The sequence below is a fragment of the Hippocampus zosterae genome, chromosome 5 (assembly GCF_025434085.1).
Source record: "Hippocampus zosterae strain Florida chromosome 5, ASM2543408v3, whole genome shotgun sequence".
NCBI lineage: Eukaryota > Metazoa > Chordata > Actinopteri > Syngnathiformes > Syngnathidae > Hippocampus > Hippocampus zosterae.
This window is the reverse complement of record NC_067455.1, coordinates 67,651-85,027: the sequence shown is the minus strand read 5'-3', so window position 1 is coordinate 85,027 and position 17,377 is coordinate 67,651. Positions and strand designations below refer to the sequence as shown.

At 52.3% G+C, this 17,377-nt stretch overlaps 3 protein-coding genes across 4 annotated transcripts; 2 read left to right on the top strand and 1 right to left on the bottom strand.

Annotated features, from left to right (window-relative positions):
• The first annotated feature begins 2,736 nt into the window (after positions 1-2,736).
• Positions 2,737-6,443, top strand: mecr (mitochondrial trans-2-enoyl-CoA reductase). Its single transcript, XM_052064507.1, has 10 exons — positions 2,737-3,017; positions 3,429-3,526; positions 4,192-4,323; positions 4,404-4,547; positions 4,800-4,902; positions 4,968-5,070; positions 5,318-5,391; positions 5,469-5,529; positions 5,619-5,691; positions 5,959-6,443. The coding sequence occupies exons 1-10, from the start codon at positions 2,887-2,889 to the stop codon at positions 6,114-6,116; spliced, it is 1,077 nt and encodes a 358-aa protein (XP_051920467.1). The 5' UTR covers positions 2,737-2,886; the 3' UTR covers positions 6,117-6,443.
• Positions 6,124-9,827, bottom strand: smpdl3b (sphingomyelin phosphodiesterase acid like 3B). The gene is given in 11 exon segments (XM_052066253.1): positions 6,124-6,145; positions 6,240-6,538; positions 6,541-6,610; positions 6,612-6,717; positions 6,720-7,020; positions 7,341-7,474; positions 8,115-8,295; positions 8,530-8,699; positions 8,943-9,086; positions 9,175-9,272; positions 9,613-9,827. Coding segments are annotated over 11 exon segments (1,569 nt in total). The 5' UTR covers positions 9,657-9,827.
• Positions 9,828-12,014: 2,187 nt separating this feature from the next.
• Positions 12,015-16,746, top strand: rpa2 (replication protein A2). Of its 2 annotated transcripts, none has more exons than XM_052064510.1 (9): positions 12,015-12,156; positions 12,342-12,433; positions 12,859-12,960; positions 13,528-13,641; positions 13,773-13,820; positions 14,245-14,361; positions 14,628-14,738; positions 14,812-14,906; positions 16,529-16,746. In XM_052064510.1, the coding sequence occupies exons 1-9, from the start codon at positions 12,144-12,146 to the stop codon at positions 16,614-16,616; spliced, it is 780 nt and encodes a 259-aa protein (XP_051920470.1). In that variant the 5' UTR covers positions 12,015-12,143; the 3' UTR covers positions 16,617-16,746. The 2 variants fall into 2 exon arrangements, with proteins under 2 accessions (XP_051920470.1, XP_051920468.1); XM_052064508.1 differs by having other exon boundaries at positions 12,017-12,156; positions 13,773-13,847.
• Positions 16,747-17,377: the final 631 nt, after the last annotated feature.

The window sequence follows — 17,377 nt, the reverse complement described above, 5'->3', positions numbered from 1 at the left end:
ATGGTGGTGTGAAGCAGCAGCAGCAGCGCCTCATCCATCGCTTCCGCTTGGATTTAGCGAGGGCTTTGGCTAGCTCTCCTCTCGATACTTGAAAACCAGGCGCGCAATGTGACGTTACCAGTGGGGTGGCTGGTGTTTTTCCATTCCTTGCCCCTTTTAGGGTCGGGGCTGGGGGTTCTTTTGTTTTGTGTTTTGTTTTTTTAAAGATCCAAAGCGATCCTTATTTAAGACACCGCCCTCCCAAGTGTAGGGTCATCAGTGCTGGAAACGGCCAAACCTGCGCGGAGGAGCCCCGTATGTAGAACTAGCTAGCTAAATCGGCCGGCGCTATACTCCCGTTTTACAGGAGACCCCGATTAATATATATGTATATGTAAAATTATTCTTTGTTTTGCCCGAGAGAGAAAACGAATCACGCTACGTATTTATTTGCATCCAGAATTCTCAAGTCGGCCAGGGAACTCCATCGGTGTCCTTTGATGAGGTCAGGGGTCAGCAACGGGGAGCGCTCAAGGACTATATGAGTAGCCCGCGGGCCTACTCCAAAAATAGCTCACCGGTGACTCCCCAGGAATGAATGGAGTCGAAGCCATCTTTTCCAAATGTGAACTTCCGGCAGCTATTTATGCTCAAGTGTGGCCAATTGATTTCATTTCGTAATTATTGTGCAAAATCGCTAAGGTGACCGGTGTCTTCTCCGAAACGGATAGCATGAATTAGAAGGTACGAAGCTAGCTCGAGCCAATTTCTTTCAAAAGCGCATCCTATCAAAGCGGTAGCCCTCCCGGTTCGTCAGGAGCCAAGAAGGAGCTCTTGGTGTCAAAAAGCTTGCTGAAGCCTGGACTACATTGGGTCCAATTGATTCACTGTGTCAAAATGGAGTCAAACGGGACATTTCCTTCAGGGCCCACATCCACGCCTATGAGAGACCTGAATAGAAATAGGAGTTCAGAACATTCCCAAAACATTCTCCCATCGTTCAATTCAAATGATCAAATTGATGAATTATCCTTCATTTTCCATCATTGTCTATCGATTCCAATGCCCATCTCTTTTACGAATATTATACAGGGCATCAATAACATACAGTATGTCACACACACACACATATATATCTATATATAATATTATATTAGTCTCTTTCAAAATACCTCTCCTTTTATCTTTTTTTTTTTTTTTATGCGCTAGTAGGCTCACCTCAGGAAAAAATACGCCCGTCTTGAAAACTCAGGTAATCATTCAGACGGGTCGGAAAAGGAGCCAACAAGCGCATGCTGAATATTGTACATGCGCCCGCAGCCCTTGAAAAACCGCTTTTTTGTCATGTTTTCCCCTTTAATGTTTTTTTCCGTGACGATGGAGTTGAAAATTCTAAAGGAAGGGATGGCGACTGGGGGACGGAACTTGAATGCAGTGAATGAAAATGAGCGTCTTGCGGACTATCGGTGCTATCCGTGTAATCTCGAGTGAGGTGCAGATGGGGAAGGAAGACGGCGCTGACGTGAATCACTTGACTTGATTTAGAAAGTGGCTTGTGTGTCGTCTGCTACGGTGGCAGCAAAAAGCCCTTCAGTGATGTGCTGTTGGGATTCAAAATGTCATGATGAGGGGAAGGGGAACCTAAAGGCAAACAACACCTCAAAGTCATTGATAAAAGCACATTTAACTTACGCACCCTCATATGTATTGACAAACGAGGCCCCCCTGTCCCTTCCTTTGTATAAGCTTTAAAATTCTCAGGGTAACTCTTACTTGTTTGTGACCATCAGCCATTTAATGATTTTATTTTATTTTTTGCGATGTATCTTATCAATTGAGTGGCTCGAGCAACCCGCCTCAAAAAAAGAAAAAGTTAAACCAAAAAAAAAAAGTGCATTTATTACTGATGAATGTAAATCAATGTTTTCTGTCATGGAAACAATGATCTTGATCTCAGGCTTGTTTTTTGTCAAAGATGAGCAGCGCGTTATGTTTCGACATGTACAGATCCTGCTCCATTGCTTAATAAAGATGTCGATATTCAGGCCTGGTGGTTTTCTGCAGCAGCAGCACACCGCGGACACTTCATGAGGCGCACCCACACAAAATGACAATTCAAGAATCTGATCAAAAAGGCCTACTTCTCAAGAAGCTGTCTGAAGATCATGCCCACTTCTCCTCGAAGTCAGCTGAGCGTGGCCTCGGCACCACCCCGTAACCCTTGTATAGCTTTAATCTGTGGCCAAACTGCCATCGCCTATAAACGCATGCAATCATACAATTATGGTTAGTGCTGCATTTTGGAAAGATTTGGAAAACGAGATCGCCTAAAATATGTATACATATATAAAACATTACGTTGAATAGAAAGACATGTGTTTGTTCGAAGCTAAAGAAAACAATTTATATACTATGAATGTATTCATTTAGTTTTGTAAGGAACATTTGATATGTATAAATTCCGCCCCTTCATTTAAATTATTTTTGATTGAGGTGGATAATCTTGATCTAATAAAAATGTAGATCAATAATTGCTATACATTCAGAAATGTTGAGAGTAACTCGCGCATATCCCTGTTTCGAAAGACGTATGATTTTATTTCCTTTATTTTTACAATGATGTTATTTATTTTGAGCTAGAATGTATTTTAGTTGTATTTTGCCGAATGTTTCTTCATCCATCCGTTTTCTGATCCGCTTTCTCCTCCCGAGTCTTGGCACGCCCGTCCGCTTGGGGACGCTGTGGTTTGTTTGGCTTCTTCTTCACGCCATTTCAACATGGCCGCCTCCCGTCAGCGAGTTTAGACCAACGAGAGGCTCCTGGCGTCCTGTCGAATATATATCTATAATATATTGGACTCTGTTATCAGGAGACAAGGTGGCCGCCACTCGGCACCGTTTGCCAACATGTCGCTTTGTGGGAGAAGCTTTTTGGTCGCCGCGCTCCTCGGAGCTGCTAAGGCGCAGAACATTCGCCGGCTGAGCCGCTGCCAAGCGCTCGTGTACGCGAACCACGGAGATCCCTCCGGTGTCATTCAGTAAGATTTGGAAAACTCCATTTCAATTCTGTTTGCGGCCGGAGTCCGCCATTCTGATCGTCTACGAATGGATACATGTTCAAGAAAAAAGAAAAACGGTTAACACGTCAAGGCGTTGTGCTTATTTAGGCCACATAAAAAACAAACACCACGACAGTGATTCTCTTTTGAAAGTTTTTTGCTTGAAAGTTCAAGACAACGGAACTGGAACTGTGCTTCACTTTGGATTTCGACATTGTCTTGGCACCGGTTAATCACAGATAGTGTTCCATGTATTCCTATGCGTTTGTTGTAGCTCAGGTTTTGCGAGCCACTCGTGGTACCTCTCAAGAATCATTGACGATTTTAGGAAACGCGGCACATTCCCAGAACAATCATTTGTCCGCTCGATACCTGGCTTTTCCTCATCAGGTTGAAGAATGTGGATCTTCGCCCGGTGGGTCCAAAAGATGTTCTGGTGAAAATCCTGGCCGCGCCCATCAACCCGTCCGACATCAACATGATCCAAGGTAACAATCCATCGAAGCGCGAGAATCGGGCAGTGAAGCCCGTCTTTTCGGGAAGAACAATGATCCGTCAGAGTTAATGAAGCCCGTCGCCTCAGTTCCACGTAGATGCTTGACACCGGGGGGATCCGAAGCAAGCATTTCACGAAACGTGGCCCGTGCACAAACGCAGTGAATAGATCATTTTTTGTGCAAATAACAGAAGCTCTTTGACTTCTTCTCTACGGATGAACGGCAAGAGCAAAAGAAATACAGTGATCCCTCACTTATCACAGTTATACCCCCCCACCCCGCAAAAGAGGGAAAGTCCGCAAAGTAGGGTTTGCCCCCGACCCACGGGAATGTTTGTGCAGCTGTTCGTATGTGGGTACCCGCATGTTTAAAATGTGTCAACAGTGATTATACTTGACATATTTGAGACAAAGACGACGTATTGACTTCAACGTGTACTTATAAAAGCTTCTACAGTCACAAACAATCATCAGCATTGCCTTCTGAGCCGCGCACGTAGCAAACATGACAGAAAAGCCAATCTGCCAGAGAAGCAGGCGAACTATCGGCGAGGCAACAGCGTGACGAGACACAAGGGAAGGTGCTGGGCGGGGCCTCCAGGATCTTTGCAGCCAACTCCATTGAAAATATTCTTTGTTGTTGTTGTTGTTGTTCAGGGACATACGCTATCCTGCCCCAGCTGCCGGCTGTTGGTGGCAATGAGGGCGTGGCCCAGGTGGTGGAGGTGGGCGGCCAGGTCGCGTCGCTCCAAATCGGAGACTGGGTCATCCCCAGAGACGCCGGCTTGGGTAAATGGACTCGCTCGCTCGCTTGCGTTATTTGAGTCGTGGGCAAGCTGTGTGTCTGCATGCGTGCGTGCCAACAACAGGCACGTGGAGGACAGCGGCCGTGTGCGATGAAGACGACGTGATCGTGGTGCCCCGTGACATCCCCCTGTTGGCGGCCGCCACGCTCGGGGTGAACCCCTGCACCGCCCTCAGGATGTTGGCTGACTTTGAGCACCTCGAGCCAGGTAGAGAGCGCCGCCCGTGTGCGACAAACGCGCATGTAGAATGATTCGGCTCTCGCCATTAGCTTGGACGCTGAGAAAAGCCACTTCCGTCGTCAAGTTCCGATGTTGGATTGCGGAACTTGTAGTCTCGCATCCAATCACTGGAAACGGTGTAAAAGTCGCAATTTGAAGAGGTGGGGGGGGGGCGGCGCCCGTCAACCGTGTCGACGCTTGCGCCTGTTGCCTCTCCAAGAGTTTGACTTCATTTGGCAGGCGATTCGTTGATCCAGAACGCAGCCAACAGCGGCGTGGGGCAGGCGGTCATTCAAATTGCTGCGGCCAAGGGAATCCGCACCATCAACGTGCTGCGAGACAGGTACTTCGACCTCGGCGGCTTTTACCACACCAGTGGCGCACTTCCTCATTTCTATGCGTCCAAAGGCCGCAGTTCACCCGGCTCAGTGATGGACTGAAGGCCCTGGGAGCCAGTCACGTGATCAAAGAGGACGCACTGAGGCGCCCCGACATGGAGGAACTCTTCCAGGTGAGACCCAAATAGCGCTTGGGGGCGAGCCGCAGCCCGTCCCGCTGAGAGAACCGGGCGTCGGCCGCAGCGGACGGTCTTCTTCCAGTCTTCAATGAAGCGCATTGCGAGCATATTGGCTGGCTGGCTTCCTCAATGATGACATGCGAGGATGGTCACAAAATCCTCGTGGAACGAGACGAGCGCATTGGCCAGCGAACGATGGATGCATCCAAAGTACCTTTTGCGTTTGTTTTTTTTTCCCCAGACGTGCCCAAAGCCCAAACTGGCCTTGAATGCCGTTGGAGGAAAGAGCGCCACCGAGCTGCTGCGTCATCTCCGGTGAGCCACGCCGGCCGCGCCATCTCCCAAGATGGGAGCAATGGCGCGGCGTCATAACGCCGGTGTCTCTGTGGCAGGGTCGGAGGCTCCATGGTGACTTACGGCGGGATGTCCAGACAGCCCGTCACCGTCCCCACGGTATGCCGCATCTCGTCGCCGCCTCCCCGAGTGGGTTTTTTTTCTCCCTCCCTCGTCCTCTTTTCTCACAAGCGCATCTCCTTTCGCAGAGCGCTCTTATTTTCAAGGATGTGAAAGTGCGTGGCTTCTGGGTCACGCGGTGGAAGAGACAACACTCCAACGGTGAGGCGGCACGCGCGGCCCTGTGCCTTGGGGACGGTATCGCGATGCCCGTTCAGGCCTCACGGGGGCGGCGTGTGGCTGTGAATGGTTCATTCGGTGTCGAAATGACTTTTTATCCGCACCGCGGCCTTTCTCTCCGGGGGAAGAGAGCAACTCTTACCGAGCCGTCGCTTCAGCCTCGGTCTGATGAAAAATGCGTCCGTCACAATGCGGCCGAGTAGAACGATGAGACGGCAATGGATTTTTCGTGTTGGTTTGCCAATCCAGGAGCGCTGCGAGCCACGCTGGCCGAGCTGTGCTCCCTCCTGCGCCAGGGAAAGCTGAGCGCTCCCGCCTGCGCCGAGGTGGCTCTGAGCGACTACCGCCGAGCCCTGGACGCCGCCGCGCGGCCCTTCGCCGCCGCCAAGCAGATCCTGATCACGTGAAGACGCCTCACCAAATGCCAACGCTTCGGCTTTCCGGTTCGGCGTCCCCGTCCCCGCGAGAGTTGGCGGCGACGTCGACGATGGCCGAGCGGTGAGAAGCCTCGTCCGCAACCGCGCCCTTGCCGTCCTCTCCCTAAATCAGCTTTCCCCCCACGGAGGAACATTTTGTGTCCCTTTACAAGGGAGTCCGATATCTCGCGGTCTGGCGCGCCGGCGTATGAAAGCCGCACGGGTGATTTGAAGCCAAAGCTTGGCGTTTGTATTGTGTTGCCGGTGGAATCATCAGTTAGTTGGATGACATTAAAATGCCAAATTGTGTCATGACAAGGCTGGCTGCAATGTGCATTCGCTGGGATGGAGAAAGTCAAATGGCGCATTTGGGGTCGTAGTAGAACGTGACCATTTTCAAGAGGGCAAGTTAAAGAAGCAAGAAGTGAGATGGTTGAAAAGGGACTTGTCTGGACTGTTCTTGAAAATCCTTCTTGCTCTTTGGGACGTGGGTCCAGAGCGTCACCCGCGGAAGCGGCGACTAGTGGCGAGCGAGGAGAAGCGCAAAGCCGGCGGCCAGGCCCAGAACGGCGAGCGGGGTTCCTCCCGGGCCGCCCGCCGCCGCCGCCTCGGTGGCCAGGCAGCGCTCGTACCTGCGGTAGTCCACCTCGCGCGCGGCGCACACGTGGTCGGCGCGGCATTCTCGGTCGCACTCGCTCAGGTCAAAGTTGACCGAGTTGAAGCGGTAGTAGCGCTGCAGGCGACAGCCGTCCGCCTCCATGCCCCGCAGGACGCGCTCCATCGAGGCCGGGGAGGCGTCGGCCACCCCGAAGCTCTCCGTCAGCCGGTACTCCTTCTCCCAGCGGTCCCGGCCCACGTTGGCGCGCGTCAGGTTCAGGTAGTACGTCACCGCGTCCTGGAGGCGAAACGCAGCCACCGTTCATTGATTTGCTGAAGCGGGGGGGGGGGGGGGGGGGTCAAATACAGCTCTGCCCCTGCGCATTTGTGTCGCCTTCAGAATTCTCCACTTTCCAACGCTCGGCGAGACCGCAAACGTGTCGAGGCAGAGTCCCGATTGCCAAGAAGCGCATGTCGAGAGTCGGCTCGTTTGTGGGCGGATGCGCCAATTCGCAGAAAACCAATAGCGACGAGTTGGCGAGCTCCCCGACGCTGACCCTCGAAGGGCAGCGCGACCGCAACGCGCTCGACACCCCGACGCAAAGCGTTCCGCCGTACCAGAACCAGGAGCGTCGCTTTGTCGTATTCAAAGATGCGAATGGCAGGGTTGTTGGCGCCGTTCTTGACTCCGGGGAGCGTGGTCTCCCACGGTGTCACCCCGGGACTGAGGAACATGGTGCCGATGGGAAGGTCTGTGGGGAGAAGGACACAACCATTTAAAGGTGGGGGCGGGGGGGGGGGGGGGGGGCGATCCGACGTCGTGGTTTTTGTGCATGCCAAATCACACGTTTGATTGACGCTGTCCAAGAGAGCTTGTTTCAAGGTTTGCTATTGGTAGGGGGGGGCGTGACTACCAGCCTTATTTTTTAGGTGTCGGGTACCGGTGGAGACGACCGCCGCCCGCCACCAATACTTGAAGCAAAGAAAATCTCATCGAGTCCCCAGTCGGCGCAATCCCTGGGCGGTCTGACACATCGCCGAAGCCGCGCCGCAAAGTAAGCTTTTGTCATTGTGTCAAACGATTCTGCGCTTGAAGTTGCGGGCACGCCGGAGCCTATCCGAGCCGTCTCGGGGCACGCCGTTCATTTTCATATCTTATCATATCTTCCGCCGCGCGCACTTGTACGGCCAAGCTAAAGTCCCGATGACGTCGGCGTTCCAAAGTGTTGTTGACCAGAGATAAGGCCGCATTGCGCGGCGACTCCCTCGCCTTCTCCGTGCCATCTCCTTCCGCGTACGCAAATCGCAGAGCCGTGCAAAAGCGCAGGAATAGCGAAGCCCGGTCTTGAGCCGGAAGCTCGAAATCGCGAGGCGGACACCAGAAGCGGTTACCGTCGCTGTCGTAGAACATGCGGAAGGCGTCGGTGTGGTGGTGGCCAAAGAACTGTCCCTTGATGACGGCGTGGTGCTTCCGAATCAGCTCCAGGTAGCGGCGGTTGAAATGCGGCCTGAACCAAGGCTTGCCCCTCTTCTTCTCAAACATCCCCGGGGGCACGTGGCCGATGATGTACACCTGCGGGACGGAGAAAGTCGCGCGTATGAATGGGGATGCCACGTGCTGCCACGGATGGGAGAGAAAAGGCGGCCCAATGGCAGCTTTGTCCCAAAAGTTGATTTTTCTTGTCATTTTCCAACATCTACAATAAGCAGGACAACTCGGCGCTAACAAAGACGCTAGAAAGCAAGAACAAAGTCAAAGCCAAAGAATACAAGCGAGAAAATGTGTGCATGTGCTCGGCGTTCTTGCCTTCTCTCGGTCGCTCGCCGCCTTTGCGAGGACGCCATCCGCCCAGCTGAACTGGCCGGCGGGATCCTCGTCGTTCTGGGTCAGCACGTTGCGGTCGTAGTAGAGATTTGTGTTGAGCACCAACATCCGGTAGCCTCGTTGATTCAAAAGCGCTTCGGTGTAGTAGCCGCCTGCCGTGGAAAGATGGACGCCGTTTGTCACGAGGTCGCGGGGGTCATCGCCGACTGAAATGGACTTTCCATCTTCCTCGGTCACAACGTACAAAACTCTACGTGCAAATGGTCATCTTTGGACTTTGCCACTATTTGCGTCAACTATTGGCAATTGCTAAAGAATAGCGCTGGCATGGACCACTTTGAATCTTTCTCATTGCGATATTTCGCTCGTAAGCGTGAGAGGAAGAGCGGGAGGACCTTGAGCGAATGTTTGGCGCGACTCCGGCGCCAACCAGCGCGTCCACAATCGGGCCGTTTGCCGGTACATGTGGCTGGGCCCGCCGGGAAGCTGGCTCTTGGGGTGGTAGTCGTGGTTGCCCAGGGCGGCGTACACCTTGGTGGCTGCACGGGGGGCAAACGTACGTCGGGCACGTTAATGAGCGGCCACGAAAAGCGCCCCCCCCCCCCCCCCTCCCGAAGCCCCACGCGCCTGGGAAAACCTCGCTGATGATGTCGCTCAGGTTGGCGATGATGCGCAGAACGCTTTCCTCGCCCAGATTCCGGTCGGGAACGTGCGGCGTGTCATCGCTACGTTGAGATCAATCAAAGGAAAAGACACTTGATCGACACGCGTTGGTCAACGTATTGACGGCAAGCTTTGAAAGGCATCTCGGAGCAACGGACGCAAACGAAAAGAAGCTTTCCCAAATGACTCAAAGACCACTCGTGTTCGGGTCCTCGCTTTTGAAAAAGCCGCGTTGGCTTTGAAAGCCGGCCTCCGCCGCCTTCAAGCTAAAACATTCGACAAAGAGCAATGAAAACTAGCGGCAGAAGTAATTTCCATTGCTTTTGTGTTTGTGTGTCGTTCAAGTCCAAATCGACAACAAAAGGAAGTGAGGCACAAGTGACCGCACAAGAGACGGCCTACCCCGTCCAAACGATGAAATCCGGGTCTGGGAGAATCTCCTTCATGGCGTGAATGGAGGAGTTGATGAGCTTCCAGGGGGAGTCGCAGGCGTGGTCGCCGAAAAGGCCCGCCCGCGCCGCCGCTCTGCCTCCGCTCGAGTCGCACACCTTTTTGGGCTCCTCGCTCAGGTCGTAGCTCGGGTCCCAGTGCAGGTCCGTGATGTGCCAGAAGGCCCCCGGTCCTTAGGGAAACGAGGCCTTTATACAAGAGCGCGCGGGGAGACGTCCTCGCGGCCAAATGGCCGCTTTTTTTTCCTCTTCTCGATGGAGTCGTCGTCGTCATGGTCCAGTTATGACAAATTGCGAGACGACATTTTGACACAAGTTCACATACCATATGTGCATCTAGAAAATGATGAGCGGGATGTCTTTGACTCGGCTGAGAACGGTCTGAAAACGTAGTGCGCGCGCCTGAGCCCGAAGAAGTCGGCAGGGCTCCATGGGATCTTGCGCGTACTCACCCGACAGTGCGAGGGACCCTCGGAGGAGCAGGCAGCACAGCAGCGCCAACGTTTCTGCGGACATGTCGAAGGGATGCCAACGCGCCGACGTCTGCCTTCGGTTGCACTTTGCACGGGAGAGGCCGGGTGGCGACGGGGTGTCACGGCTTTATCGCCGACGGCGGTTGGTCAATATTTCACCGGGCTTGGGAAATGACGAGGTGTCGAGTTTCATGTCACTTCCGCTCGTTGCGTTACTTTATGCTTCTTGGCAAATGGATGTTGCAAGTCTCCCCAAACTAGAAGTCCTGCAAATAGACTCCCGAGCTGTCAAGAGGATGTCAAAAATGTTGATTTGGTGATCAATCGCGCCGATTTGCATTTCATCATGACTCCCAATCACTCGTTCATCTATGCTAGCCTGTACCAGCGGAGACAAAATTCCTGGTGTGGCCAATAAAGATGATTCCGAGTCTGATCGAGCAACGCCAATGACCTATCAAGCGGGGGTGTCCAAAGTGGGTCCTCGCGGGCCGCTGTCTAAAAAAGTCTGTTCGAAATCGACCTGAATATCGTTGCATTCGCCGACCCGATCTTCTCGTGACGAACGCCTCTCCCATGAAACGTGTTCAAATACCCACTTATATTCACATTGAATTAAAGCGCACGTTACAGGTCTCTCCTAAATTGATTTTAATTCAAGGATAAATGCTCGAACGTAGTGATGTGCTCCACGGGTCGAATCCCTGAAGCGTGTGCCGAGTAATCTCGGATGAGTGGTTCATGAATGGGAGTCGAAGCGCGTGAAGGGGTGTAACCACGTGACTGATTCAGGAAATGGTACGATAAGGTTCGAGTGTTGTTCGAAATAAAAGCGGCAAAGAAACGCTATGGATTCCCCTTCACATTTTGTGGTTTCGGTTCCCTTATCGTCCGGAGCGAACGAAGATGAACGCAGAACAATTCCTGTAAAAACACTCCTCAAATACATATGATGTGTTCAGAGCACGATTTACACCCATACCTGTCAACTTTTCGGAGCGCCAACCTGTATAAGCTAACAAAAAAATCCTTATAAAGGGCAAAATATCCTTATAACAAACCAACGCATTTTATATGTCAAAATAACGGCAGAAAAAAACACGACATTTTCAGTGATATTTATTGTAGATCTCCATAATGTCTGGTTAATGTTTAATCATCATTCTACTTGGTGGCATTACTGTGTTCAGAGTTGTATTCCTGCGTTACTTTTTTGGAAAGTTGCCGGAAATGAAAGCATTCGAGTAGACTAGCACCATTCTGGGCAAAAGCAAACGGAATTACCTGTTAGGAGAAGAAAAAAACCCGGAAAATTTCAGAATCCGTATGATGTGTGCGATACGGCCAGATACGTAAGATTCACCACAAAATCCGTATGAGTTGACAGATATGTACACCCCACCATTTTATTGCATGCACCAAGCATGTTATACATCTTTCTGTCCACATGATGGCGTAGTCGAGGAAACGATTCATCTTGAAGCCCCGAAGCGTGTGTGTGAAGTATTTACCTGCAGGGCTTCGCTGCTTTATGGGGCTTCATTTTGCCATCACTACTTGAACGTATCCGGAGAGCGGCATTCTCGTTTGGCAGATGTTCATTTCGCTGCGCGGATCGCTTCCCCCTGTAGTCAACGGCGAGGGAGAAGCCTCACCAATTTTGACCCTCCGTTTGCCTGTCAGGCGTCATTTTTATAGCTCCTCATTATATTCAAAGTATCGTGCAAAGGAAAGGTTGTACATTATTGGGAACAAAATACGACTTTGATATTCCTAAATTGACCTCCTTTTGCTTTTGATGCTCGTTGCATCCCATCGAAAAACAACTTTGGATGGTCTGAGAGACAAAGATGCGAGCGCCATTTGCGTGTGGCGGGAAGAGCTGGTGACGCATGCGCGTGGCGTTGAATCGGACGCGCGCGAGAGCACTCCAGGAAGGGGGGCCGACTTGTTTGCGTTCCCACGTTGTTGTCATCTTCAAACTTGGATTCACGACGCCCATTCGCCTAAAATGTGGAACCAGGGTGAGTGTGACGCCGGGACGTTTTCGGGCCGACGCTAACGTGAGCCCGGCGCTTGTCATTTGGCTTCTAGGGGTGTCTTGAATTAGCTTAGCCGGACATTGTGCGCGTGCGCTCATCATTGCCGTCTCGCTTTCAAAAACGTCCGAAAATGCTCGCCTTTTTCTCCAACCTTTTTTTCTTCTTAGGACACAACGAGTCGTCGAGTATGACTGGTGGCTACACTCAGTCCCCCGGTGGCTTCGCGTCGCCTTCCTTGTCCCAGGGAGAGAAGAAAGGGGTACGTACGCTCGCCAAGAAAGTCAACGGTAGCCGCCGAAAGTAAAGATGGAGAATTTGGCAACGACTGCATCGCGAGCCCAAACTTGGAATTGAGGGCAGATGAAAGGAAGGCTGCCAAATACAAACGTGAACGTTTTTGTCCCGAGCACACTTCCCTGCTCAACAGCGGTAGTCCTGGAGTAATGATTAACTTCGAGTTTGATGGCCGCAACATGTTCCCAAAAAAGCTGGGACAGTTTCATGTTTACGACGGTGTTGCCTCACCTTTTCCCATAACAACATAGCACAGAATTGTGCATTCTGCCATCCAGCAGAAGATGATTTCCTTTTTCGACCTTTGATGAGACATAACGGGAATAGATAGAGTGGTCGGTTGCTGTGGATGTTGTCATCCAAGGTGTGTGTGTGTGCGTGTTCGTTCAGAGAAGCCGACTCTCCCAGATCATACCATGCACAGTGTCCCAGCTGATGGCCGCCACCCAGTCGGACGAGGCCTTCAAAGTTGGCGAAGTGGAGGTGTCCCAGGTGAGCTGGCACCTTTGGCCTCGTAGCGCAAAGCACGAGCACACTCTCAAAGTGGTGCAACGCGAGAGAAAATCAGCAGCGCAGCGATATCATGTCATCGTCTGTGACGCTCCATCTTTTACAATCGGCTACTGGAGACCCGGGCTGCCCAGTGTAGCGCCACGACAAAAGTACCACGACAGCTCGCCGTCACAATGATTCCACGTCTTCTCGGTAGCGGTCTTCCGAGTCATTTTTTTCAAACATATTTTTTAAAAAATAACTTTTTTAAAAAAATTAACATATACGTGGAGTACAGTTCTGTATATGTTGCTCTATGTGACTCGCGGTTGTTTTGCAGCTTCTCGCGGACCGTTTTTGCTGACTTAAAAAAAAAAAAAATATATATATATATATATATATTTATTTTTTTTACCGGTTTATGTTAATTGGACGCTACTTTGCGGATTTTCGTTAATCGCGGGTGGCTTTGGTCCCCGTGAACCGCGATAAACGAGGGATTACTGTAGTGCCGGCCCTTCTCCCTCCTTCGTGTTTGAAAAGTACAACGGCCGGTCGCTCACGCAGGTGACCCTCGTTGGAATCATCCGGAATGCCGACAAATCCGTGACCAACATCCAGTACAAGGTGGACGACCTGACGTGCGCCCCCATGGACGTGAAGCAGTGGGTCGACGCGGAGGTACGAGCCCCGGTCGGCGCCTTTGTCTCCTAGCGGTCCCGTTCGGGGAGCCGCCCGGATGCGCGCGCGACGTCGCCACGGCGGCAACGCGGCCACTCTCCTCTCGCTAACGTTTGTCTTTTTGCTCCAAGGAGCCCAGCGTGGACGGCACCGCGCTGCCTCCCGGCACCTACGTCAAGGTATCGGGAAACCTGCGCTCCTTTCAGGTAGGGCCGCCCTTCCGCCGCGAGCGCCGTAGCCGTTTGTGCGACGATGAGCTCCGCCAAAAAGATGGCTTGCGTTCAGGCTGCGCTTTGCTTGAAATTCGGAGCTTTCCCTCATAAATTGGCCCAAGAGCGGCTCGCCTTTGCTTGCTTCTTTTTGCCCAAAACCGAACGGAGGAGTCGGCTTCCCAGCGGGCCGCCCGCAGATGGCGGCGGCCGACTCGACGACGTCCGGCCGGCGTCTGTTTACGTCGGTGCCCTCGTGGCTCTTTGTTGTGGTTTTGGGATCGCGTTTTCTGTTAGAAATTAGCCCGGAAGCTGCACGCTAAGCGCTCAACAGAGCCGGCACAGCAATGAGCTTTTCCGAGCGGGTAAACGCTAGCCGTGTTTCCATGCGCAGAATCACAGGTCGGTGGTGGCGTTCAGCATCAAGCCCCTGGACGACTACAACGAGATCACGTCGCACATGCTGGAGGTGGTGCAGGCGCACAGGAGCCTCGGCAAGATGCAGACCTCGGTGAGGAAAAGGCACACGTGGAGCCGCGGGCTCGCTCTCGCCACAAACGCAGGACAAAACCATCCTCGCCGTTGATTTGCTCCTTTTCATTCACTTTGACGCTAATGCTCCTTGTTGCTCAAGAGTCCGCCCTAGTGGTCTCAGTTGGGATGCTCCTTTCTTATTCTTGAGTCAACGTTAAAAATGAGGTGATTGTGTGCACGCATGGGGGCAGATTTGAACGTTCACGCAATCTAAACTAAACGCCACATCATCTTGGGTTCCAGGCCGGAACGGGCGAGTCCACGGCGTCGGCGCCGCGCGGCGGAGCCGCGGACTCGAGTTACGCGGGCGCGCGCGACGTGGCCAACAACGGCTTAAGCGGCACTCAGAATCAGGTAAGGCCCGCTCGGCTGCGGCCGTCCGGCCCGGACGTGACGCCGTCTCCTGCTTCCTTGGGGGGACGACCAGGTGCTGAGTCTGATCAAAGGCTGCCCGGACCCGCAAGGCATCGGTCTTCGCGACCTGAAGGCACGACTGCCCAACCTCAGCACGGTGGCCATCAAGTAAGAGCATTTCACACTCACTGGCGCCGCGCATTTTCAAACCTGAAATTTCACCCTGGCCGCGAGTCGCCGCGTCGGACCCGCAGCGCCGCCGGCGGGAGCCGCTCGAAATGACGCCGCCTTTCCACTTTGGTGTTCCCGTAACACCTTTGCCGTCGTTTCAAAGTCCTCTCGCGACGACGACGAACGGCTTACGGGCGATTTTGTTTCTTCAAATGGGCCGGGGATGACGGTGCCGTGGAAAAGTAGTTGCCCCTTATTCGATGACGCGTTGACTGCGGCCAACCAGAAATTGGGGAGAGGCCAGTTCGGTTCCTCAAGCCGACGAGCCGAGAAATGGACGGAATCTGTCCGAGAACGGGACGCCTCAAGAAACGAGGCGCCGTGCCGCCAACCACAGGAATTGAAGGAGAAACAGGAAATAAAGTGATGGAAATCCATCCGTCTGGAAAAGCTTCCAAAGCCATTTGCGAGACTCCCAGGCTCAGGCCAAACGGAGCCATTCTTCACAAGTGGAGAAAAGCGGTCACGGTTGCCACTCGCCAGAGTGCGACGACGACGACTCGTCCCGGGATAAACGTCATCCGCAGACCTGCGGGTGTCGCCGGCCTCGGTCCAGGTCGGCGTTTGCCACCATACCGTTAGAAAGACGCTTGGCAAAAATGAAAAACACCAAAAGCTGTGGAAAAAGAATACCTCTCACCTCTGCCCCAAAACACCTCCATGATGACTTTTGGAAAAACCGCATTCTCGCCAGACTCGTCAGTCCACAGACTGTACCATGCGCGGCCCCTCACGTACGTCCGGGGTCAAACAAAAAAACCGCAATTGATGAAAAAGAACATTTGGCTGCTTTGCTATCTCGGGACCGGGACAACTTGCCGTGAGTAACGGGACAATGAATGGTGTCGCGGAGTGGCGATGTGAACGACTCGTCACCAATTATCGCGAGTGCCCCACAACCCCCGTTCGAAGGTTCAGGGGCCAATTACTTTTTCACATAGGGACAGGTTGCTATTGTTATTTCCTTGAGTGATATTAAAAATAAGTCTGATGAGTTGAAACCTTTGTGCGTGCGATAGATAAGGCGGAAGAAAAGGCCTCCGGAGGAGAGCAAATACTTTTTCATGGCACTGTACATTTGAGAGAATTTCAACATCTGAAAGTTGATATTTCAAATCAAACGGCTTGAAAAGCACACGGCCAACAGAACGTAGACGTTTTGTTCTCTTTTGCACGGGTGGCAAAAGTCATTCTTGGCCTCGGCACGCTTTCCTTGAAGCGTGACCGCCTCGAGCGCGTTCGTGTTTGCATTTCTTATCGACGCCTCACTTCTCAGAAAAATGCTTCTTGCGAGACAGTCGCGCATGATCGATGCCCTGTTATCGGCGACATCTGCCTTTGACTTCCCTAAAGTTTCCCCTAAAGGCCCCGCGGCGGCTTCACGTTCAAGCCTGAAACGATGCCATATTTGACCAGGGTGGCAGAAGAATTTGCATCGACGCAAACCTTTCACGGGGACAAAATGAGAATCTATGTTTTTGTTGAGAAACGAATCGAGCGGCATTTCACAAAACGCAATTTGCCGTCGCTGACGAGGACTCGCGCTTATGCCCCCGCAGGCAAGTTGTGGAATTTCTGAGCAACGAGGGTCACATCTTCTCCACCATCGACGAAGACCACTACAAGTCAACAGATTGTGACCTTTAGTGCTTACTTCCTCTTCTTCGTTCGACTCCATTTTGCCAAAGGCGCCGCTTTGTAATTGTACTTTTTTCCCTTTAAAAAACAAAACAAAAAACCTTATTCGTAACCTTAAATAAACAGAATACTGTTGTCAGCTTCTGACTTGGGTCTTATTTTTGATGCACAAAAACAAAATGCTACCGATATTTTGACCACTTTGAACTCTCGATGACGCTGTTTGGAATTGAGCACTCGGGAGCTAACAAAACTGGTGTCGGCACTTTGGACAAAATTAGAATACGAATGGGGCGGACGTTCTTCAAGAACATATTCTTATGCTCTGCAAAAATCCAAACCGGTCGCGCTCATTTGAGTCCGGTTCAAGCGCGACCGTCACTTTGAAAGCGTACGACGCTGCCCCTAGTGGTCATAATTCGACGCACTTGGGAATGAAAAAGCCGTTTTGGATGGCGAGTGACGTCACCTCAAGAATGCCCATTCGCCACTCGGCCATTGTACCGCGTTGCCGATCGCGCCGTGCTCTTTGCCGTCGCTATCAAGAGTCGTTGGGCGAAATGCCTGGACGCCGCAGCGCACCGTTCGCATTCGGGTCACGGGTGTCAAAGTCGGGTCCCGGAGGGCCGCCGCCCCGCGTGTTTTCCGAGTCTCCCCGTTGCAATTCACTCGATTCAAATGATCAGTTCATCGGCAAGCTCTGTGCAAGCCCGACATTGAAGCTGTTCATTTGAATCGGGTGCGTTGCAGCAGGGAGGCTTGGACAAACA